General features: G+C 51.9%; 1 protein-coding gene across 9 annotated transcripts in view; it reads right to left on the bottom strand.

The window, feature by feature from the left end:
* The window catches only part of MAP4 (microtubule associated protein 4), a 117,191-nt gene that overhangs the window by 76,265 nt on the left and 15,754 nt on the right, over window positions 1–25,172 (bottom strand). For 8 of the 9 annotated variants that reach the window (XM_048951896.1, XM_048951901.1, XM_048951904.1 and 5 more), the window contains exons 2-3: window positions 18,364–18,417; window positions 2,863–3,113 (exon numbers count right to left, since the gene is read on the bottom strand). In XM_048951896.1, the coding sequence (XP_048807853.1) occupies window positions 2,863–3,094 (232 nt within the window). In that variant the 5' untranslated portion in view covers window positions 3,095–3,113; window positions 18,364–18,417. Of the gene's footprint in view, window positions 1–2,862; window positions 3,114–7,284; window positions 7,493–18,363; window positions 18,418–25,172 lie in introns of those variants that run through there. The other variant, XM_048951897.1, reaches the window with a different exon arrangement.

The raw sequence follows: 25,172 nt of genomic DNA, 5'->3' as shown, positions 1-25,172 counted from the left end.
TCAGCCAGTTGTTAGAAAGAATAAAACGCTTTCTTCTTAATCTGTGCCTTTCCAGTGACATTTTTAAAATTAACTATTATTAAATCTTTGCTCTAGGACGCATCTCGGTGGCCACAAAGTGCTCAGCACCTCCTCCTCCTCTCCATCTCTTTGCTCTTTGTCAAACAACCCGAGTCCCAGCTTAAACTTACCTAACCTGGCTCGTGGCTTTAGAAACAGAGTGCAACAAACCCGAAATAGCTGGAGCCTGCCAGGCTGTGTGATGAAACCTCTCCTGACTGGGGAAGGGCAGCAGACAGTGCGCTGTCTGAACACATTTGTAGCTTTAACATCAAGAAATGAACAGCAGGGGCTGAGTGCCCGCTGTGGGAGCTGCTGTGCTCTGCCGGCAGCTTGGGGCTCCTTGCAGCAGGATGAGGGCAGGGAGCAGAACTCACTGTGCCTCCCCAGGGCTGTGCTGGGGCTCCTGGGCAGACACTCGTGTGGTGTGGGCTCAGAATAGGAGCATGAAGCTTCACATCGTGTTGTATGGGCCCCAGAATAGGAGCATGCAGCTCCACAGCTTCTTTAAAGCAATCAGAGAGAGGCTCCAGGAGAAATACGTATCTCACTCACTTTGGGGGAAAAACTTATCAGACTAATTAAGGCATAAAAGATGAAATGCTAGACTAGCCTGCAGTAAAGTGACACCATTTGAAGGTGTGGAGTGACAACCCTCACCCTCCGTGCACGAGGGCTGGAAAGCAAAATCACATCCAATCCGCTTGGGCAAGCATGCTCTCTGGTCTCTTTAGTTACTGTCTCATTTTGATCTTGCCAAAGATGTAGATAATGCTCATAATTGTGCTGCAACTATCCCAAAAAAGGGAAAAATCAACTCTCCAGAGCAAGACCAGATGCAGAATGGTGCTCCCACCACCCACAGGAGCACACAGCTCTGCCCAGGCACACACACAGGGGAGGAATGGGGCTTGCAGAGCTGGGAATGGGTGTTTGAAACACACGTTGTGTTGAGATGTTAGCAGTAACTGAAAAAACCTGGTGCTGAGATATTGCAGGATCTGCTACATGCAGCACAAAGAATTGTTTCAGAACATCCTTCTGCCACATGCAAAAACAGTAACAAGCGTGTTGCTCTACCCCCCTTCTGCAGGGCTTGAACATAAATACCTGTCACTATGGTTCCTATAATTGAATGGGATAACATCCATCTGAATAGAGCAAAGCTCCAAGGCTTACAGCCTCCTTGCCCGCTTCCTTCCTTCCCCATTGTTTGTCCCAATGTAACGAGCTGTGTTAGGTGGAAAATCCTGAGCAGTACTTTCTGTATTGCAGGACACCTGGCTCGCTTCTAAACAAAGCAACCCAGTGCTCCAAAGCTGAGCATGTTCCCTTTCTGTGATTCCCCAGCCCACAGCCCCGCAGTGCTCAGTTCTGCTGTAGATGTTAATTACAGTTCTCTTGCACATCCCACTTTCATCAGCATTAATGAGCATTAAGATTAAGGCAAAGAAAAAGCCACCAAACTTTCTTCTGCAGGAAACCACCAGGTCACCCCTCTGGGAGGGATCAGCATTCTTGTCGATGTAGCAAAAACAAAAGTCAAAGGCAACCAGCCTCAGTCTGAGGGGGAACAAAGAACCCAAGTATGTATTCATAGAATCACAGCATGGCCTGGGTTGCAAAGGAGCACGATGCTCATCCAGCTCCAACCCCTGCTGTGTGCAGGTCAACAACCAGCAGCCCAGGCTGCCCAGAGCCACATCCAGCCTGGCCTTGAATGCCTGCAGGGATGGGGCATCCACAGCCTCCTTGGGCAACCTGTGCCAGTGCCTCACCACCCTCTGGCTCAAAAACTTCCTCCTCATATCCAACCTAAACCTCCCCTGTCTCACTTTCAAACCATTCCCCTTGTCCCATCACCATCCACCCTCACACACAGCCATCCCCCCTCCTGTTTATCCGCTCCCTTCAAGCACTGAAGGCCACCATGAGGTCTCCCCACAGCCTTCTCTTCTCCAAGCTAAGCAATCCCACTTCTCCCAGCCTTTCCTCATAGCAGAGCTGCTCCAGCCCTCTGCTCATCTCAGTGCCCTCCTCTGGACCCGCTCCAAGAGCTCCACATCCTTCCTTGCTGGATGTATTGAGAAGCACTAGGAAGGACCCCCTCACGTCTCACCGCTTCCCTTTTCACTCAGCTGGGGTCTGTTTTCACCTCTCCTTCATCTCAGTTTCTGACAGAGCTGCAACACCACTGGATGTGAGCATGCAGTGCAAACACCCCCAGCAGCAGACGGAGCTGCAGGTGCCCCCGGTTGCTGCAGGGAGGTGGACCTGGGAGCATTCAGAGCTCCCCTCCAACTCAAACAGTTCTGTGGCTCTAAATCAAAAGCAGCAGATCCTTGGACTGCTGGACACAGAAGGCTTCAGCTGTGGGCATCAGCCTCAGCTGCTCAGCACACAGCGTGGCCCTGTGAAGGCGCACACCTCATCAGCAGCAGGCTATGGACACTCCATATGGGGTTATCAAACCATGTGCTGTTCTGGGATGGGAAGCACTGAACGTGCGACAGCAGTGTGGCACTCACACCCCTCACACTGTGCTTCCTCTAAAAAGCTCCAGCCTGCAAGTCATTATTATAAGTAACAGCACCTTGTGTTGAGTAGGAACGACCCTACAAGCTGCAGAATAGAAGGCAGAGCAGAAGAATGAACTCCATCCTTAGCTCTTAAAATAACTGGCTCAGCCTAAAACCAGTAACATCTAAAGACATTTTGTAGCGGGCCCAGCAAAATCACAGCGAGAAGAAAGTCCTGCAATGCTGAGTACAGCAGGTTTGCTCTTGTACTTCAGACACTTACGTTCCACCTGAATGCCGTCAGCGTGGGCTTTGCTTTTTGGTTCCTGGCTCCCTGCATCGTCGTCGTCCAGCAGAGGCACATAATCTGTTTTGTCCACCGTCTCTCCAACCACGTCGTCAAACTTCTCCGCTTCCAGCGTGGCAATGAAGTCCCGTTTCACCTCCTCCTCAATCTCAGGAGGTGGCTCTGTCAGAGCATCCGCAAGGCTGAGGCTGTGATCCAAGTCAGCCATGGCTTAGCACCTGTGCAACCTGCATCATTTGGGGAAGAAGAAAAAGAAACCAGTGTGTTTTAGTAAGGGATGCTGTAAGCGCAGAGTTTGGCTGGCACAACAAGTAACATTTGTTTTAGTGCTCAATAAGTCCCAGACGTTCACAGAACCCTCATTGCAGCACATGAACCAAAGCAAAAACCTTCACCATCCCAACCAGGTTGTACTGCATGAATACTGCTACGTACCACAGGATGTTGCATCACAACCCTGAACTCAATCACGACACGGAAGGGCAATACCTGCCCTGCACAAGCAGCCCTACATCGATTTGTGCCCTGCCTCAGATCTGAGTTAATTACAGATCCTCAGCAGCAGACACACAAGTGTGACGCACACGAATTCAGTTCTTGGTCGGCCTCCACCCAGCCTCCCCTATGGAGATTAGGGTTTTACGTAACCTGATGGATACTCCAGCAATGCTTTTGATCCAGCAGAGCATTTATGTCCTCAACGAACCTTGCTAATGCCAACAAACCCATCCTAACCCTGGGATTTGGACTGGAAGGTAAAACTTCTAATAATATTTACATGGAATAAAAAATAGAGTGGAGCACAGATACACATCACACACAAAGCTACAAACTGGGAACACAAGGCACAAAGAGCCACCATTCATCTTCTCCTCCCCAGTCTAAAGCTCAGTAGTGAATTTAAGTTCCTCACAACAGACAGACACCAAGAGCCACTGAGTTACACGAGGAGAAAGCAGTGCTGGAGCTGCAGACACAAAATCCTATCATAGAATCATAATCATAGAACAGCCTGGGTTGCAAAGGAGCACGATGCTCATCCAGCTCCAACCCCTGCTGTGTGCAGGTCACCAACCAGCAGCCCAGGCTGCCCAGAGCCACATCCAGCCTGGCCTTGAATGCCTGCAGGGATGGGGCATCCACAGCCTCCTTGGGCAACCTGCTGCACCCACTGCTGTAAGCACCATATTGGGGTCCCACACCAACAAAACACATCCAAACCTGAAACTTTATGTCTATGGCATTTAGGGAAACCTCTTGTTAACCTCACTCCAAATGATCATAAGCAAAAGGCAGCTGGGCGCAATGACTGCAATCAGCTCACACATCCACATCCATAAACGTTCCTGCTATTTTAATTCCAAGCACAGGAGGGGCCTTGACAACTTAATTTAGGGTCTGTCCAAACAGCAGGTCATTGCCATCCTCCCACTCTACTGGAAACCATTGCCCAACCACCCTACAAGAAGCCCTTCAGCACTGAGCATCCCCTCCCAGTGCAATCTGTGCCAGGTGGGCGTCCTCAGCCAGGTTCAAAACTCATAAAACGTGCATTGCCACAACCCTGCAGGCAGAGAAGGCTTATTAGTGCTACTCAGATGGCCTAGAAATTACTTAGTTGTTGCTCCATTGAGATACTCTGTCATCATTCCTTTGGCCTGCCATTCAGCATGGAGAAGAGAAGCTGCGGGGTGAGCTCAGTGCAGCCTGCAGTGCCTGAAGGGAGCCTGCAGCCAGGAGGGGAGTCAGCTCTTGGAAAGGGGAGATGGCAGCAGGATGAGGGAAATGGTTTGGAGCTGAGGGAGGGCAGCTGGAGGTTGGATGTGAGGGGAAGTTGTGTGCTGTGAGAGCGGTGAGGGGCTGGAACAGCTGCCCAGAGAGGCTGTGATGCCCCGTCCATCCGTGGAGGTGTTGGAGGCCAGGTTGGATGGGGCCCTGGGCAGCCTGGGCTGCTGTGAGATGGGGAGGTTGGTGGCCCTGCATTGGTGGGGGGTTGGAGCTTCGTGATCCTTGAGGTCCCTTCCAACCCAACCATGCTGTGATGCTGTGTGAATTAACCTTGCAAATGCCTGCAGAGCACCAGCAGAGCAGGAGCTGCCACGTGGACAGGGCTGGGCATCCCAGCAGGAATTCTCAAACCCAAACTAAGGCTGATCCCACCCACAGTCCCCCCTGGCACAGAATATCCCACCACAGCTCTGGTTCACACCATGCAGCTGCTGTTCCTCATCCCTGTGGTGGCACCACTTCTCTTTTCAATGCTTGCTGTGGAGTGGCACTGATGGTGTCTGTGTCAGTCCTGCATAGGAGCTGGGACACTGAAACAGCCCAGCTGCTGGGAAAAACTAATCATGAGTTGATGCAGATTTATCAGCAGGACATTTCCTTGTCTATATTTAACCTATAGCAACGAGGATGATGTCCCTGGGGCTCTGCGGCGAGGTGTGGGAAGGAACACAGCATGGCACACCGGCCCACAGCAACCACAGTGATGGAGGAGAGGAAAAGAGCTTTCCTGTAGCGATGCATTCTTCAGCCCATTCCAAGAAGTCTTCAAATTGCTCCACAGCAAATCAATCCTTCCCTCTTTTTGGTTTGTTTTTTTGTTGTTGTTGTTGTTGCTGTTTTCTTCCCTGGGCAAAATGATTTGTTCAGACCTCCTGTCCCAGCAGCAGCTGGTTGCTTACACCCAGTATCTGCCCCATCTGTTCTGCTTTCTGCTTGGAATCTGTGTGTACCCAGCAAGGAACCTTCTCACTTCAGCACACCAAAGCCTTCCTCTAGCAAGCTGAACCGAGAGAAGTCATTTCCACCCACTGCCAACGTCAGACTTGCAGTCCTGGAGCTCCCAATGCTCACCAACCACTACATCTCTCTCCCCCAACCCAACCTCCCATCCCTTCCCCAACCACCAGGTCCCCCCCTCCCCAGCCCACCCAGGGGTCTCTCATCCCCAATCACTGCCCCCCTTCCCCCATCTCACTCAATATCTGCCCACATCAGCACAGCAGAGCCCACAAGCACACACCACACGTGTGCTCTGCCCAGAGCCACAGCCTTGGAAACAAACCCCAGCAGTCACTGCTCACAGAACATTTCCTTCCAGCAGCCTCTCCCAGGAGGACCCCCCCCTCTCCATCCACCCTCTGCAGACAGCAGTGGCACCAACAGTGCTTACTCACAGACGCCACTGCCTCTGGCTTCCCATCTAGGGAAGAGTGGAATTTGCTTCCTGAACTTTGCATTTCCATTCTGCAGCTCCTCAGAGCACGCCGCAGCTGCAGGCACGCAGTCTGACTGCAGCTATGATCAGCCTGACCCAAATTCTGTGCCTGGAGACGGCGATGGGGAAGCTGGGCAGGTGTGGGCAGGGTGCCCCTCAAATGACAAAGCTGCCAGCTGCTTCCACAAGCCGTGCCACCAACTTACCTCCCCCAGCAGCAGATATGGGACAGGATCCCTCTGACCTGTGGTCCTATGAAGGGCTGGGTGCAGAGCATCCCTCACAGCACAGCCTCCCTACAGCCATAGCAAGGGGCACCACCTACTCACAAGCGCGGTATGGCTAAGTGAAAACAGCAACAAAGCACCACTGCCCCGCTCCTGCTTTTGCTTCAAGGAGGTGCTGACACACTGATCTGTTGGCAGCAGGTGTATTGTTTCAGCAGATCCCCTCACCCTTTAAAATTAGCTCCTCGCCATAGAGAAGAGCAGGGCTGGGGCTGTCACTCAGTGCTTTTCTTAGCTGTGCTCCCATGGGCACTTTGTGGGGCTCCACGAGGCAGAAGGAGCAGAGATGCTAAGTCATGCCCAGCTGCAGCAGTCACACGGAAAGGATGCCTGCCTCCAGAAAGGACGGCGGTGAGTCACACTGCTGCCATCTCACCTTCCACGGATGGGCACCAAGAGGATCCGGGGTTCATCCCTGTGCATGTTCCCATTCCCAGGAAATACTCAGATTACTACAGGATCCTTCTCAGAGCGAGATGCAGGTCCTTTAACAGCATACTCCTAGCAGAAGTTATCACAGAGCTGCAGCCATGGCTGGAGGTCCCTCTGGTCCCTGCACCCCAGCAGGAGCAAGGTGCCCAACCTGCAATGAGCTCAAAATGGGAACCTGGCAGGAAGCAGCCACTGAATCACACGCCAGTAAGCGAAAAGCAATGAGTTGATGCAAACCTTCACAATCAGCTTATGGCAGTGCAAGATAAACACAGCGCTTTAACTTCTCACTTCAGACAGGCTTACAGCTGTGCTTGTCAACAGCATTTCAGAGAGGAGACAGAGCTCCAGCCACCACTGCTTGCTGGCAGTGCAGCTTGCTCTATTTCCTCTCCATACATCTGCTGTCTCCCCACTTCCACTTCCCCACCCCCCAGCTCAGGCTGCCACTCTCACCTGAGCTTCTGCAGCCAAGGGCCCTCGCAGCACAGCAGACCCAGCAGGCTCTGGATGACAGCACGCACTCTGAAGCTATTCCTGCTGCAGAAGCAGGGCCTAACGTGGACCCAAGCAGATAAGGAAGCGAGCTGCAGCTGCTCCAAGCACTGCTGCTCCACCTGGGAGAGGACAGCTGGAGGCCATCTGAACAGGAGGAGTGTGAGCAAAACCAGTGCCTGGGGTAAAGCTGTGGGAGGAACACGTCAGAGCGTGCTTTGGATAGGAAAATAAAAACGTGGTCAGAAAAAGGAAGTAGAACCAAGAAAGCAGAAGGAGAAGGCAAAAGAGGAAAAACTCCATCAGCTGCATGGAGTCTGAGCAGAAGCCTGACCGTGGCCCCTTCCCACTTGATGACTGCACTCCAAAACGTGTCCTGCCTTCAACTTCCACCAACTGCAGCTTCTACAGCCAGGCTGCAGATGAGCCCATAACAAACATTTCTGCTCCATAAGCTCCAAACATTTCCATCAACTCAAATTCCTTCGGGAAAGCATTAATGAAGCTAATGACGCACGCTTTTGCCATACACAATTATTCAGATAGCATGTAAATTAGCGAATTGAGTTTACTAATTAGCAAAGTAAGACATCAGTCTCCTGGCATCTGCATGTGTTGGGAAAGTTCTCCCAGTTTTCTGGAGATCTGAGACAAATTCTTCCTTCCTGCTTTTCAGACACCCATAGCATGGGGAGCCTGTGCTCCATCCACATCCATAGGGAAAGCTGGGCAGGAGGCTGGGCGAGCTCCAGGAAGGCTGCAGTGTGGGCAGAGGTCAGCAAACACCTCCTCCCCACTGCCTGCACTGAGCTCTAATTAAGCTGCAAGGTGGACAAGTGCTGTAGTGCTTTGGGAAGAGCAGCCTGATGTGTTCAGTGACCAAGGGGCTGCAAGGGCCCTTAAGGACCACCTTGTCCCAACATCACACAGCACGATTTGGCCACCAGCTCTGCAGCCCATCCCGCCTTCACATCAGGCAGACCTGCAAAGCACACATCCACACAACCCGTGAGACGGCAAGGACTGAAAAGCTCCCAAATGCAAACAGGAATCTCACCGGATCTGGCTATTCTGCAGATTGTTCCAACAGCTGCTGTGACTGAAAGACCTCAGGCCTATGTAAATTGATGCCTAAATTAACAGCCATAAAAACCAAACAGTGGTGAGATGACAAAGCTGCTCCAGCATCTCCAGGGCAAAAGCCTTGTGACATAGCATGATCTTGTCCAAGAAATGCACACCTTGTATCAGCAAGGACAGATCTCAGCATCACTCCACCTTCCATCCCTGCACTTGCGTCTACTCTTCCAAGGGAATTCAGTGCTCTGCGCTGCCCGCTTAAAACAGGCTTTGCAGCAGCCTTAGGAACACACTTGAACAGTGATCCCCAATCATGAGAAAGTTGGCTCTTCTCACATTTAACTCAGCTGCCATTGAGGGATTGATCTTGCCATAGATTTCTGCAGAACAGCAGCTCTCTGGTGATGCAGTGTGTGTCCCAGGACAGCGTGAGGGCTCCAAGAAGGCTCTGGGCAGGAGCTGCCCTGCACAGCACTCATGGTCAGCTGCTGGAGAGGTGAAGGCGAAGGCAGCAATGCTGCACACCTCCAAGTTATGGAAGCCCTATGCACAAACTGACAACTGCAGCCAGACCTGCTATTAACAGAGAGAAAACCGCAGTGCTCTGAGATGCCAAGGGATCGCTGCGCTCGCACCCACATCGTGTGCCTCCCTCCTCCTTTGTTTCTTCCCCAGTTAAGTAAAAGGAGTTAAAAATAAAGTCTAAGTTCAGCACTTATGCAAACTGAGAATAATTGATGCTCCATCCCTGGAGGTGTTGGAGGCCAGGTTGAATGGAGCCCTGGGCAGCCTGGGCTGCTATGAAATGTGGAGGTTGGTGGCCCTGCATTGGTGGGGGGTTGGATCTTCTTGATGATCCTTGAGGTCCCACAGCTTTGGGTGCTATGAAGCTAGCCCTTGGAGTCCCAGCTAGTCCTGCAATGGACTGGCCAGCATTCCTGCTAACACACACGGGCCTTCCTCCTGCTGCTTCAAAAGACCCACAAGTCATTACCTGTCTCCAATAGCTTCACTTTGTCTGCAGCGCGAGGCCACAAGATGATACAACAGGAAAAACTTGACTTGCATAACTATGAGGACAGTCAGTAGTATTCTGGAGGGTCAGCTCCATGAGCTGGGATTTCATATGTATGTACACACACACACATGTACACACACACAAGATGGATGCGAGTTTCTCACTGCTCACCTTTTCCCTGCACAGAAACGTATACGAACCTGCAGCTTAAAGATGGGAGCAAATTTTACCTAGGAAAAGCACTTGGGGATGAAGGGAAATGCAGTGCCTCTCCATTTGGGTACAGCTGACTTCTAATCCACATGTGGCAAGAATACTGCACTGCAGCACTGCCCATAAGCACCAGAGCAGTGCAGGCAGCACGCAGCAGCAGCTCTGTGCACATCACAGAATCTTATCATAGAATAGAACGGCCTGGGTTGCAAAGGAGCACGATGCTCATCCAGCTCCAACCCCTGCTGTGTGCAGGTCGCCAACCAGCAGCCCAGGCTGCCCAGAGCCACATCCAGCCTGGCCTTGAATGCCTGCAGGGATGGGGCATCCACAGCCTCCTTGGGCAACCTGTTCCAAATCAGTTCACGATTCTCAGAGCACTCTGGATAAATGCAGTTTCTTAATTTGTTATCCAAATCTGGAGCACTGGATTTCATCAAGATAAAAAGGGTCCTTTTGTAGTGACACAGCACCTATGCCAACCTGTTAGTGGACTTTCATGAAAGCCAAAGATGGCTGCATCAGGTTGTATTTGTACATTCGTGTCCTTCCTTTTGAGAACTTGTTCCCAAAGCATTGCTTTAGGAGGTCATGGAACAGGCCCAGTTGTTGCTCGGAAAGCACCCAGAGCAGCTCAAGAACCTGCAGAGGCAGGACTTACCTGCTTGCTGCTCTTGCTCTCTCAGATAACATCCTGGGACTCGAGGGCAATCATATCCAGAAGCAGCACTTCTCTGAACACGACACTTAGCCCAGATCCCTGCTTCTTCCCCAGATCTCAGCAGGAAGCCCATTGGGCACGGACAGCTGTACTGACTCTGAGTGTCAGTTTTCTGCTGGACTCCCTCTGGGGCTCCCTTTGTATTCTCTCTGCTCAGGGTGAAGAGGTGCTTCTCTCAGAACTTCTCTTCTGTGCAAGGAAGTAACCCCATGCAGTGCACCCAGAAAGATGCTTGGGAAGGACCGGCATGGAGCCATAATGCTCTCCATCAGCCCCTCAGCAGCTGAGCAAAGCTGAGATAGCAACTCTTGCTATCTGGCCTTGAAAATCCTAATTCTGGTCAGAAAACTCAGGAAGAAAGAAAATTCAGGGCATTTAAGAGATTAATTCTACCACTGGGAATTAGGCTTAAATTGCACTACTGCAACAGAGCACAGTTTGGAATCTCCCCATGATGCGCACCAGTGGAGGGGCAGCACCACTGCTGGGCTGACCACTGCTGACCCACAGGGCAAGGCCGGACCCCTGCAGGGCCAGCAGCCCAAAGGAGCTCCACCCACACTCATCCTGAGGGCTGGAGAAGCTGCTGGAACCAAAAGGAGTCTTTGAATGAGGACGGCAGGAAGAGCAGCACACGTATGAGGATGACTGTGCATCCAGCTGGCCACAGACAGAGCTCACAGCCAGGAGGCCACGAAGAGGAAGAGTGACACAACACCAGCATCAGCACAACAGACCCCTTCCAAGCCCAGCTTCACCTGCTCCCATTCCTCAGGAAGGCAGATTTGTGCCTTCCAAGAGCGTTTTGCTGTTAGCAACCACAGGCCTGAATACCAGCCTCCTGATTTCCTTCCTTTGGGCAATTTCCCTATTAACCACTCAGCAAGAAGGGGTGAGGCTGTCCAAGTCAGATTGCTACATTATGAGCTGTACGGTTTCCAAGCTGATAAAAAGTCCCATTAATAAACTTGCCTTAAGTTACAGCAGGATAGATGCTGTCCCAGAGCAGCGTCGCTGGCAGTACAAGAATAACTTTCCCCTAAGCCCCGGCAGGGATTACGGACACTAAAAGGTGGGGATTAATGGCCTTGGCTGGCCTTCAGAAAAGCCACATGGAAGATGAGTTCATAGATAATAACTGCGAGGGACTTTGAAGCGTCTCACTGAGCAGCGACCCAGGAGCACTGAAATCAGAGCCCAAAAAAGGTCGGTGTGTTATCTGCAGAGCCATAAATACTCAGCTAAGGAAAATACAGGCGCCTGCCCACCTCTGCACAGACTGAGCTTCAGCTCTCCTCTTCTTTTTCTTCCTTAACTCTTTTAAGAAAGAAAACCACCCGGAGCCTTCGGCTGCTTCCCCCAGAGGACGGGATTCTGGCGGCCGCACCAAACAAGGAGAGCCCCATTAATCACAGCAGGAACCATCCTGCCTCCCTTGGCAGGGAGCGGGCAAGGAAGGGGGGTGCAGGGGAGGAGAGCTGTGGCTGTTCCCAAAGCACTTTCTGCCTTGCACACTGCCTGCTAAGCCACAAACCAAACAGGCGAGGCAAGCAGCTGTTGCCGTCAGCTGCTTTCCTTTAATAGCGCATGCATCAGAAAGGAAAGCAGCTCCCATCTCACTGAAAGCGAGCAGTACAAAATAATGGCTTTCGGACTTTTCCTGCAGCCCTTTCTGCTGGGAGCAGAGGGAGGCAGGCTCGCTGCTCACCTATTAGATCAGCCTCCTGCTCCCCAGTACCGCCAGCACCCAGGAGCGGCGCTGCAAAGCTCATCTCCATCACTGCCCCACGTCTGCCCCTCGGGATCCCTCCTGCTCCACGTCCCACGTGTGCTGCTCCCCAATAACAGGCCTCGTGTGAACATCAGCATCTCTATTCTCACTTTAAGACCATTTCTTCCAGTGCTGCTTGTGTGGAAAACAATGCACTGCAAACAGTGGAACCACAAAGCCAGCTGTGACAGAGCTCACGATCACACAGTGACAGCAGTGGCCGTTCAGAGACACACTGCAGGTTCACCATTGCTGCAGTGCCTCCATCCAGGCCCACACCGACACCAACACACAACTCCCGGGAGCTCAGCTTACAGACCAGCTTTGCTCCTTTACCTACATGGAATAATTCTCCTTACATTAGAGCAGTTACTTCACTGAAATAAGCACCTCTCTTGACAGTGCAATTATACAGTGTAAGAACCTGCAGATCAAGACATAGAACTGGTAGCTTCAGAATAAAGAGCTGACTGCCAAACTCCTTCCATAGAATCACAGAACGGCCTGGGTTGCAAAGCAGCACGATGCTCATCCAGTGCCAACCCCTGCTGTGTGCAGGTCACCAACCAGCAGCCCAGGCTGCCCAGAGCCACATCCAGCCTGGCCTTGAATGCCTGCAGGGATGGGCACAACCCATCAGAATATAACCCATGCTCTTCGGTTTTGCTTTTAGAATGGATATTTATGCCTATGTGTAAGTGAGAAAGACAAAATCAGCAGCAATCCCAACACAGGGTGGAAGCACGCTGCTTGAGGAGCTGTACATGAGGAACTGATGTCTTTGGCCATAAGAGCTCGTGGAGGGATTTGCTAGAAGCCTGGGAAGTAAGTACTGCCTGCATATGATCCAAGAGAAAGGGGCACTCCACTACAGAGAGCTTCAAAGCAACGGCCAGTTTTGTTCCAGCACTGTAAGCAAAGCAGGGGAAGGCCCGGCGAGCTGCCATAAAGCTCCCAGAGGGATGAGCACAGGCATTTCTTGGAGCCGCTGATGAACCCACGGCACCCACAGCAGGCTCTGCACCTCCCAGGCCACAGGGGAAGAGAGAAAATACAGGGAGAGGAGTGCTCAGAAAGTCACCCAACTGCATGCAGAGCCAGAGAACGGTCTGAGTTGGAAGGGACCTTTAAGGCTGCCTGCTCCAACTGCCCTGCAATGAACACAGAGTCATTCAGTGCACAGGACACCTCTGAGACCCCCCACCCCCCAATGCCCACCACCCCTCTGCGCATCCCATGCCAGCGCTCCTCTGCCCTCACTGCCCACAGTATGAGCTCTGCAAGATGCAAGGCAAGCCTTGGTATCAAACACGGCTAGACTCAAAGCTAAGCAAGCATGCTCCTGTCTCCTTTCATAAGGATACTTAGCAGACTCTTGAATTATAAAATAGAACATTCTGAAAGCACTGTGTCATCATGGGCTGACAAAGTGAACAGGGAGGAAAGCACAAGGTTACAAACCAGGCCCTGCTGCTGCCCCACAGCGCTGTGCTGGGCCACCCCGAGGCCATTTCAATTCCCCCAAAGCAGAGCAGTGCTCCTGCTCTCACGTGATGATTATTCTTAGAGAAGATCCCAGGGATTTTTGTTTAGCTAAGTCCAGTCATGCAGTTGGCCGCGTGCCATAAGAGCATCACAGAAGCGCTCTGCTCCGCCACGGCAGCGGCATTAGCACAGCCAGAGACGTTCACAGCACTGGAAGGAGCAGGTTATGCAAGAAAGAACTGCAGATAAATAACTTGTTCCAGAAAGTTGGTCTGCTCAGAGTCTTGTGCTGCTTTTTTAACGTGACAGCTCATGGCTTGAGGTCAATCCAACTCAATTCGCTGCGCTCTTCAGAACAGCCCAACCCCCTGAGCTAATCAGAGCCTGTTCTCACTCATTGAGTCTCTGCATTATCTTGATGCAGCTTTAATAACAAAAAACATGCCCAGATAAGAAAGAGAATGGCATTAGGTATGAGGGAATCACAGCATGGTTGGGTTGGAAGGGACCTCAAGGATCACGAAGCTCCAGCCCCCCACCAATGCAGGGCCACCAACCTCCCCATTTCACAGCAGCCCAGGCTGCCCAGGGCCCCATCCAACCTGGCCTCCAACACCTCCACGGATGGACAGGGCATCACAGCCTCTCTGGGCAGCTGTTCCAGCCCCTCACCGCTCTCACAGCACACAACTTCCCCTCACATCCAACCTCCAGCTGCCCTCCCTCAGCTCCAAACCATTTCCCTCGTCCTGCTGCCATCTCCCCTTTCCAAGAGCTGACTCTCCTCCTGTCTGCAGGCTCCCTTCAGGCACTGCAGGCTGCACTCAGGTCACCCCGCAGCTTCTCTTCTCCATGCTGAACAAGCCCAGCTCCCTCAGCCTGTCTTTGTAGGGAGGTGCTAAAGGAAGTAAGTAACTAGAACAAGTGGACCTACATTCATGAAACAGCTCTCTAAAGTGTGGAACACGTGTAAGCTTAAGTCTGGAAGGAATGCAGTCATTGCTCCAATGTGTGAGTTACTCTTTTATGCACCTTGCTCAAACGTCACAAGCAGAACGCGGGCTTTGTTCATCTCTAACAGCCTGTGGGTATCTGGTTAAAGGTTCAGGTTATTTGGTTAAAGCCGATGGGTTGATGGCTGGACTCGATGATCTCATAGGTCTTTTCCAGCCTGAATGACTCTGTCTATAAGACGCCCTGTTAGCAGCATTTGCTCCACCCTCGGGCACAGGGCAGCACCAAAGGAGCTCCAGCACGAGGCCTCAACTTGCTTCTTGGACTTCAGGCACTTATAAGAGAGTAACTATTACTTTCTGCTCCAATCCTTTGGTTTCTGAAGCCCAATGGAAGGGTAGCAGGAGAACAACACCAATTTCTGAAGCTCATGAATGCAGAGGAGCAGCTTCCACCTCCTAGAGCACGAGCAGGAAGTCGCTCAAGAAGGAAGGGAGTAGCTGCTGCAGTTTGGCTGTTATTGTATTTACATTTCCGTGCTCCTGACAGCAATACATCCAGCTATAGCAGCACAACAAGGCACTGGCTAGGGAACAAAAGCAGAGTTTTTGTGAAAGAGATCAATAAAACCCTTCAGGTCTCCACGCAGTGTTATCAGGGCTATTGGCTGCCTTAGAGAATGACTGGTTCCACAGGGCAGGTTCAGCTGCAGCAGCCAATGCCCACAAGGGCAGCTCCCATCCAGAAAGAGAAAGACGAGGGACCAAACAGGTAAGTGCTCAGTATGGTGTGAACAACCCCCTCCCCCTGCCTTTTTTTCCCTTTTTTAAATAGATTATAACACAGAGTTCTGCCCACATCTCTTCTCAGAAGTGAAACCACACGCCGTAGCTGATGTCACACCACTGCCTTCTTCCAAGGGCTTCTCTCTTACATCCAGGCTGTGCCTCAATCTCAAGCCTCCAAACAGAAGGAGAGCGCACAGTTCCCCCCGTCCTTTTGGCAGAAGGCACAGACAAGGCTGCAGCCCCCAGCAGCAACCTGCCAACCCCCAGCAGGACCAGCAGTCCCACCTGCCTGGCACAAAGGCAGAGGCTGTTCTTTCCCAGGCAGACTTATCTGTGGGCAGAGCTCTGTGCAGGATGGAGCAGGGCGTTGCACAGCGAGCGCAGCTACTCACTCCTATGCAGTGATGTCAGCAGCAGCCTCCACCTAGTTTGCTCTTCACCAATGAAACTGATCCTAAAGATGTGGTTTTGTGCATGCTTCCTTCCAGCAGTTACACAAAAAATGGAAGTTAATCCAGCAGGAAATGGTTTTAGAAGTACTTCCTCCGCCTAAGCACACTGCAATAACCAAATGAAACGGAGAGCTACAAGAGCTCCAGTCAGTGATTGTGATTAAGATAGCAGGGAATCACAGAATGGCTGCAAAGGAGCACAGTGCTCATCCAGTTCCATTCCTGCTGTGTGCAGGTCACCAACCAGCAGCCCAGGCTGCCCAGAGCCACATCCAGCCTGGAAGATTAACACTGTGGAGCCGTACTTGGTCCAAACAGTTGATCAAATAAGGAAGAACCAATTCCTTTCTGAGGTGAGCAGATTCTTGGCTTTGTTTCACAAAGAAGCCTGGATGTTCCTCACCCAGGCATCCTCTGATAAGCAGCCAACAGCCAACCTGCCCCAGCACTTACTGCTTCCTGCCTGCCCCCAGCTGCTGCAGAGGATGCTGGGGAGGAAGCTGCCTTCATTCGTTCAGGCACTCAGCAAGGATGGATGAGGTTTTCCCTGATCAGTTACATCAGGAGGCATTTTTAGCTGCTGAATACAGCCAGTGGGAAACACCTGTTTGGTGTCTATGTCCTGAAACCACGGAACAACGCAGGTCGCAAGGTACAAGCAGGAGTGTTCCTGGGACTCTGGAAGTCAGCTTGTGTTGTGTCTGTTGTTTTTGTGCAACTGAAAAAGAAAGGAGGAAAACAAACTGACCGCCTCAACCTACTTGGAGGTTAACACAACTGAGTAAAGGGCTGGAGCAGCTCTGCTATGAGGAAAGGTTGAGGGAACTGGGCTTGTTGAGCTTGGAGAAGAGAAGGCTGCAGGGAGACCTCATGGTGGCCTTCAGTGCTTGAAGGGAGCGGATAAACAGGAGGGGGAACGGCTGTGTGTGAGGGTGGGTGGTGATGGGACAAGGGGAATGGTTTGAAAGTGAGACAGGGGAGGTTTGGGTTGGATATGAGGGGGAAGTTTTTGAGCCAGAGGGTGGTGAGGCACTGGCACAGGTTGCCCAAGGAGGCTGTGGATGCCCCATCCCTGCAGGCATTCAAGGCCAGGCTGGATGTGGCTCTGGGCAGCCTGGGCTGCTGGTTGGTGACCTGCACACAGCAGGGGTTGCAATGAGATGAGCATCGTGCTCCTTTGCAACCCAGGCCATGCTGTGATTCTGTGATTCCAAGATCAAATTAAGACATCCAAGGAGTCCAGCAGATGTAAAACCACAGCAGCCAAAGCCAAATGAAGCAGAAAGGAGCAGTGCAGAAGAGGAGCATGCAGGGAGGACAGCACAGCACTCTCCCACTCTGCAGCCAGCTGGGCTCAGCTCTTAGCACAGCAACTCCCTGGGGAGAAGGTGACACCCCAACTCCCGTGACCTCCTCAGCTTTATTGAGGCCAGAAGGAAAAGCAGGCACAGCACCTGGGCACCTCCCTCCCACCCCCTCCATCCCACCCAGAGCGAGATAAGCCAGCTCCTTTGGCTTTCTTTCAAACAGCTTTTAGGGGATGACTTCAGACAGTCTGGCAGGCAGCCACAACACATGGCACAAACAACTGGTGCTGCTGCTGAGCCTGGTTTCAGTCGTGAATGGGTTCACAAGAGCATCAGCCTGACCAACGAGATGGGACTTCACACCTCTCTTCCCATCAGTTACAGAGGAAAATAATAAAGAAAGGTATTCCAGGAACTGTTTTATCCCACACACACAGCAGAATCTCAGGAGATACACAAGGCCACTGTCACTCCAGGACAGTTTTAACAAGTCACAGGAGACTGTTGTTAATGTTTAGAGTTGTAACTGAGCTGCATTTTGACTCCTCTATGCTCTTCAGAGCCAAGTCCCATTGCAGTGGTCCAGTATCAGATATGGAGGTTGGAGGCCCTGCATGCAGGAGGGGTGTTGGAGCTTGATCATCCTTCCAACCCAAGCCATTCCATGACCCTGTGATTCTATGATTCACTACAATGGCAGACTGGCCTTTTCTGGACAGGTCTGTGCCTCTATTTCATAGTTTTGGATTACTTTTAATTTTAAGGTGAAGACAAGTATTAATTAGTGTAGCAAAAGGCTGACCCCACTCCCAGCACCTGGAGAAATGCTCCTCAAACTGCAGTGCAGCATCCATCTGGCTCCCTTGGGTCACACAATGCTGACTTGCAGTTCCTTCACTAAAACACATTATGTGAACACCTGCGCCCCCAACACCCCTGACTGCTGATCTCATGATAGATTCAGCAGAATCAAAAGCTCCGTGTGTGTCAGCCATGCGTTCTGCAGAGGTCAAGGAACACTCCATGCAACACCTTTCAAAGAAAGGAGGCTGTCCCAGAGCCCACATAACCCCAGCTGCCACAGCTGGGCTCTGCCAAGCTTGGATGGTGAGCTTCCATGGGAGACCATGAGATCCCAGAGCTCTGGATGGCAGATGTGAGGCCCAGGAGAGAGGAGACCTCAGAGTACACACAGCTTCACTTCTAATCACAGATTTAATGCTGGATGATTAAAACAAAAGCAGTTCATACCTCAAAAGCAGGTGATCCCCTCAGCAGGTCCTTCAATCTTCAGAAAATGCCTATCTGCAAAACACAATACATGCAGAGTTAAGAGGAAGCCGAACAATTACCAAGTATTTGTGCATCAGCTTATTAGGACTGTCTAGAACACCATCTGTGCTGCACAGAACGACCTCACACCCGAGGAGCCTTGCTGCAGTCCTACAGAAGGCTCTCCCTGAGGTTTCCTTTTCAGCAGGACCGTCCAGCTATTTCACACCAACACTCACAATAAAAACTGCGAACATCTCCTCTCTAATTCAGACTTCAATCGCTTTTTCCAAAGGCACCATTCAACCCCAGGGGGCCAATTAGGACATTCCTGCACTGAGCAGCACTGCAGCTGCCCATCTCATGGCTGAAGGGCCACGTTTTCTGTGCACACTGCAGCCCCCATGAAGCCACTTCCCTCCCCTCCCCTGCTATGTGCTGCCTCCCAAGACTTGGCTATGAGACCCACCACACTTTGTGCTCCTTTGGTGGGAAGCAAGTCCAAAAATATATACCAAAACAGCACTCCTGTACCCTCCACACAACTCTCTGTGGAAAAGAGTACAAATCAAGCTGCAAAAGAAGAGCCAGTTAAGTATTTCAGTGCGTATGGACAGACACCCAGCTTGTTCTTCACCGCAGTAAGAACCAAGTCAGCCTCAACAAAGCAGCATCTCAGTATCTGCTTATGAATGCAAAGTTAGGCAGATTTACCTGTGCTTGTTCCTCTCCCAACAGATTCACGCTTCATGTTCCATGGAAAAGAGTCCCATGCAAACAGTACCACTGCAGGCTGGACTAAAGGAAGGGTGCTGCAATGAGGAAAACCTGAGGGCCCTGTTCCCTTCCCAAGGGCTGGAAGAGCTGCTCAGCCCATCAGGGAGCAGGCAAATACGTCATGTATGATTCAGGGACACAGTGATGGAAGAGCTCCTGTCTGCACAGGAACATGAATGTTTCTCCTCCACCAGATGCTGTAAACATACACCAAACCCACACGGTCCTTTCCCACATCACCACCTGCAGCCTCAGTGCCCCAGGGACTCCCTCTGTGTGCTGACAACATCTACACTAAGAGGAAAAGGCAAAGAGACACCTTCTGTGGCAGAGCACTGAAGAAATCATAGAGTCACTAAGGCTGGAAAAGACCCTTGAGATCCCTAAGCCCAACCTGAGCCCAGCTCCACCATGTCCAAGTCCCCCAGTGCCACCCCCCACAGTTCCTGAACACCTCCAGGGTCAGCAGCCCCCATTCCCTGGCAGCTGAGCACTCTTCCAGGGAAGGCATTTGTCTTGCTGAATGAGAAGCATCCTGTTTTTAGTGCCACCCCAACCACATCATCTGACACCAGGGAAGCAAGAGCTGCTGCAGCCCACCCTGGGCAAGGCCGCATCTTCCTGCACCAAACCTGCAGCTTCTACAAACTGCAAAGAAGAGCATTCATACACTGCCAAGTCCCAGGAACTTCCCAAAGCTGTAACCACTGCTTTCTTCCTTACGCACGGGGCGTTGCTGACCGGCAAGCAGAAATGCTTCATCTCCCTTACACCAAACAGGGCTGTCCTGGGGCAGAAGGAGCAGTGCTGTAAGTGGGGGAAGCACCAGGACCACACAGGCAGCAAGTGCCGAACCTCGTGCTGCACTGTCAGTCACAGCTTCTTCACCATTCACAGAAACATCGGGGGGATTTCCTACCACCTGACACAGCTGCTCATACATTGCAGCCTTCGCTCCAAGTCTGCAGCTTTATTCCTCCCCGCTGTTTGTTTTTACATAAGTGACACAGGAAAGCAGCACAACGCAGGAGGAGCTGCCTGTACTTCATTTACATCCCACAGCACACCCACTCCTCATTTTCACCTCACCTGTGCTATCAGAAAACAGGTAGTGCCTGGTTTCAGCTCTGTCCCATCATGCTGCCCCTATAATAGACAGTTTCACGTCCTGCACCAGTAGTTCTGGTTCCTCAGCCCTTCTGGCACACCAGCTCCACATGCTTTCATTAGGGAGCATCTCAAAGCCTTCCAGCACCATCTGGGCCCTGCACGGCAGCTCTCCCACCAGCACTGCTGCCTCCCCCCCAGCTGCTCCTCCTTCCCAATGGGTTACACACCACCACCTGGAACACAGCAGTCATTCTTAGAGTCCCAAAAGCATTCAAAGTAAACATGAACAAATTGGGTCGTTTTTTTTCCCCTCCTTTCTACACTGTACTGACGGTTGGACATCAGGGAAAATCCCTCCTCCAAAGAGCAGCTGGGCACTGGCACAGCTGCCCTGGGAGCAGCAGTCATAGAATCACAGAATGGTTTGGGTTGGAAGGGACCCCAAGGATCACGAAGCTCCAATCCCCCACCAATGCAGGGCCACCAACCTCCACACTTCATAGCAGCCCAGGGCCCCATCCAAACACCTCCAGGGATGGACGGGGCATCACAGCCTCTCTGTTCCAGCACCCCAGTTGGGGTCACCAACCCAGGGGTGTTCAGAACAGTGAGGATGTGGCACCTGGGGACACCGTCCTGACATCCACCACTCCCTACATCCACCTGTCAAAACTCACAGTCATGCAGTCTCCAACCCCAATGATTTTGTGCTTTACATACAAACAGCATTTGCTACAATCTGAACATGCACCGCTGTGCTGCCAAAGGGAGGCAGAACGATCCTCCAGTTACACTCGGGATTACCACTTATCCACCAAAATGGAATGTGCTTCAGTGCAATTAAGCTTATAACAAAGAATGTGCCATTCTTCCCATCAGATGCCTTCCAGGCTCCCTCGTTTCTCTAGATAAGCAACACTCCATTTCCAGAAGATTCCATGATGAGAAAGCCACACACGGTGTTTCCTAACACCTCTCACCCCTCTTGCTGCATTTCCAGCTCTCTGGGCAGGCAGCCTCCTGCCAACAGCTCCCCATCTCCAGTGCACCATGACGTGGGGAGTGCTTGATGGGACAAGCCCTGGAGGATGGCACATCACGGCTGGAGGGCTGCGTGCCCAGCAGCATCACACTGCCTAACAGCCAGGGTTCAGCATGGCCTTGTGAGCTCCATGGGCACCACATGGGCAGCACACCCAAAGACATCCCAGACTTCCATCCCAGTGCTGTCCTGGAGGAAAAACACAAGCAGGGACTTCGGTACAGCTTGATGCGAGGAAATCCCCCTCCCACTCTTCAGACAGCGCTTCGCAATGAAGCACAAAGCCATTTCACACCTTTGCTAACAGCTCATTTCCTACATTTGCTTGTGATATTACTGTGCAAAGCAGTGTCAAAGCACGATAGCATCCCCTGTGCCACCCACACTGCCCTGATGAGGCACACTGCCCATGCCAGCCTGCAGCCAGCACCAGTGGGAGTTTCCCCACGGTCAGCCCACTCCTTGTGGATTTATTTTCTCCATGGGAACCTCTGCCATGGAGTCAACCAGGTACTGCAGGCTGCCATGAGGTCACCCTGCAGCTTCTCTTCTCCAGGCTGAAGACAAGATGGAGCTCCACTACACTCCAAAAGCAGGCCATCTTCTGGGGAAACATTCATGCACATGGAGTCAGACTTTTCCCATTGGAGTCACACAGCATTACTCCTTGCATAAAGAGACGACGCTTCCCCCAACTGAGACAGAACGCAGAAAGACAGAGACGTGCAGCCGCAGAGCACACAGACACTCTTTGGCAATGTCTGCATTTATTCCTTATCAGAAGGGACAGGCTTTACCAAACAGTGCTCTGTGGGAATGGAGGCTGACAGACACACAGCGAGGTTCATACGGTCACACAGCCCAGCAGCAGCTGCACATCGCTTCCTTCACAGCACTGGGGCTGTTTGTGTGTCCAGAGCAGTGACCAAGGAAACAACACACAGGGATTGCAGGATGGAGCAGCAGCTCACGGCCTTCAGAGCAGGAGGAGCTGGTGGAGCCCAGCACTGCTGTGTGCCATGAGATGGGCAATGGGCACAGCGGGAGGATGGCAGCACCCTGCAGAGCCCCGCCGAACGACTCCAGCAGATGTTTATGATTCCCCTCGACAGGAATCAAAGGCAGCTCCTTTCTGCTGAAAGCTCAACCAAAACAGAACATGACTGCAGCAAAACCAAAGTCTCCCTCTTCACAGTGAGGAATTCTGCCTCTATAATTAATGACCACGGCTGCATTCCCCGCGGCACCCACAGCCTCTACGTGGATGAGTGGTAAAAAGGTTAAAAGCAGTTTTAGCATGCAATCAGAGAATGTAAATTTAAGAAGAGCAATTAAGAAGAAGAGCACTTCCTTCCGTGAACACTGATGCATAAATGTCTTCTGCATGTCAATTTAGTGCTCTTCTGAAGCTTACCTTCTGGACTCAGCCTGGCTAAGAGCAACGCAGCACTACAGGTGCTCAGGATTCTCCCTGTTGTGTATCTGATCAGCACAGAGCCACTCCTATCACATGCTTTGTGTGCATGTGCCCACGCTCAGTGCTACCCAACAGCCTTCATCTTTTGGGTAACAATGACCAGAGATGTCTGCGATGTCACAGGCCCAGTAAGGATCCTGCTGTGCGTGGGCTGGGATATGGAGCTGTAACACAAGAGTTGAGCTGCGAACTGCAAGAGCAGCAACACATTTCAGTTAAACTGCAAAAGGCTGAGGCTCAGCCGATGGCCCTTCCCCTCCCATACACATCCAGCCCACTAGCTTTATGGCTTTGTTGCCCTTTTTTTCATGTAAATACATTAACTGTGCTTGTGTGGCCCAAGACAACTCCTCCTTGCTCCACGCAGCCCAGGCGGCCACAAGGTTGGACACCCATGGCTCTGAACACCGATGGTCATCTGAGGAGGTGCCAGAGGCACATTGCACAACACACAAACCACACAGCACTCCTCTCATCCCATCCCTGTACAGCAGCACTAATTTTAGCAGCACTGCTCTTTTCCCACACCCCAATCTGGCACGTCCTGCAATGGCTCCTGAGCCACCAGGGTCACTTTCCTTTCTATCTGCACAGATGACAAACTCACCATGCACATCAAAGAGCAGATGCTATCTACAGACATCAAAAAATGTAACTTCAGCATACAGGGAATACACCCAGCTGCTGCCACTCCCCAAACGGGGAACTCCATCATCTCATTTGGACGCTGAAAGGCCGTCTTTCCCTGACCCGAGGAAAGGAAATTCGTTTTGCAGAAAGCTGCAGATGCCAACAGCAATTTGACAAAATTAACCAGACTAAAAAATGCTGCCTGCTGTGTCAGACAACGAGCAAAGAGGAAAAGCTCACATCTCCTGTTTTCCAGGACCTCGCAGAGCAGCTCAGCATGAGCGAGTCACCAACATGGCAGCTTGAGAGCCGAGCTGCTGGAGGGACATGGAGCACCTCCAACACCCAGCTGTGCAAGAGCACCAGTGCTGGCACAGCATCACAGCATCACAGCATGGTTGGATTGGAAGGGACCTCAAGGATCACGAAGCTCCAACCCCCCACCAATGCAGGGCCACCAACCTCCCCATTTCACAGCAGCCCAGGCTGCCCAGGGCCCCATCCAACCTGGCCTCCAACACCTCCACGCATGGACGGGGCATCACAGCCTCTCTGGGCAGCTGTTCCAGCCCCTCACCGCTCTCACAGCACACAACTTCCCCTCACATCCAACCTCCAGCTGCCCTCCCTCAGCTCCAAACCATTTCCCTCGTCCTGCTGCCATCTCCCCTTTCACAGAGCTGACTCCCCTCCTGGCTGCAGGCTCCCTTGAGGCACTGCAGGCTGCACTCAGGTCACCCCGCAGCTTCTCTTCTCCATGCTGAACAAGCCCAGCTCCCTCAGCCTGTCTTTGCAGGGAGGTGCTGCAGCCCTCTGAGCATCTTTGTGTCACCTCTGGCCCCTCTCCAACAGCTCCCTGTCTTTCTTGTACTGGGGGCTCCAGACCTGGACACAGCACTGCAGGTGGGGCCTCACAAGAGCAGAGCAGAGAGGGACAATCACCTCCCTGTCCCTGCTGTCACCTCTCTTCTGATGCAGCCCAGGTTACCATCGGCTTTCCAAGCTACAAGAGCACCCTGCTGGCTCACGGTCAGCTTTTCATCCATCAGGACCCCCAGGTCCTTCTCAGCAGGGCTGCTCTCAAGGACAGCATCACTGGCCTGGTGTCAGCAGAGACGATGGGCTGATGGGCACTGAGGGGCATTGAGAGCCACGGCAGGCACAGAGAGGTTACCAGAATGCAATGGTGATGGAAAGAACATTCGCTGAATAGAAGTTAGGGCTGCTCAGGGCTGGAATGGTCCACAACATTTGACAGTCCAATACTTTAAATGCTGCTGTTCCACAGCCAGTGGAGGACTTATAGGTCACTGTCATCTGCAGCGGGTGAAACAGAACCCACACAGCTCTATCAACAGCACCAGCACACTGCTTTGATACTGGTTCCCCCAAGCTATGAAACCTTTCCATAAGCCATGCAATTCAGTAGCACAGAGACTAGATAGTGCTGCTAATAACCAAATATTTCCTTCCAAACTAGAGTGCATCCTCTAATATATCAAGTAAGTCAATGATGTTCAATATTATTACAGTCATTATACAAAGGATTTTAATTGATTGGAAACAACATCAGTCAGAATGCGACTACATTCCAGCAGCTCAGCCTTCCAGGACCTGAAGGGAGCCTGCAGCCAGGAGGGGAGTCAGCTCTGTGAAAGGGGAGATGGCAGCAGGACGAGGGAAATGGTTTGGAGCTGAGGGAGGGCAGCTGGAGGTTGGATGTGAGGGGAAGTTGTGTGCTGTGAGAGCGGT

Source organism: Lagopus muta, chromosome 7 (assembly GCF_023343835.1).
Source record: "Lagopus muta isolate bLagMut1 chromosome 7, bLagMut1 primary, whole genome shotgun sequence".
Taxonomy (NCBI): Eukaryota; Metazoa; Chordata; class Aves; order Galliformes; family Phasianidae; genus Lagopus; species Lagopus muta.
The sequence above is the reverse complement of the archived record's forward strand: the minus strand, read 5'-3'. Positions and strand labels throughout refer to the sequence as shown.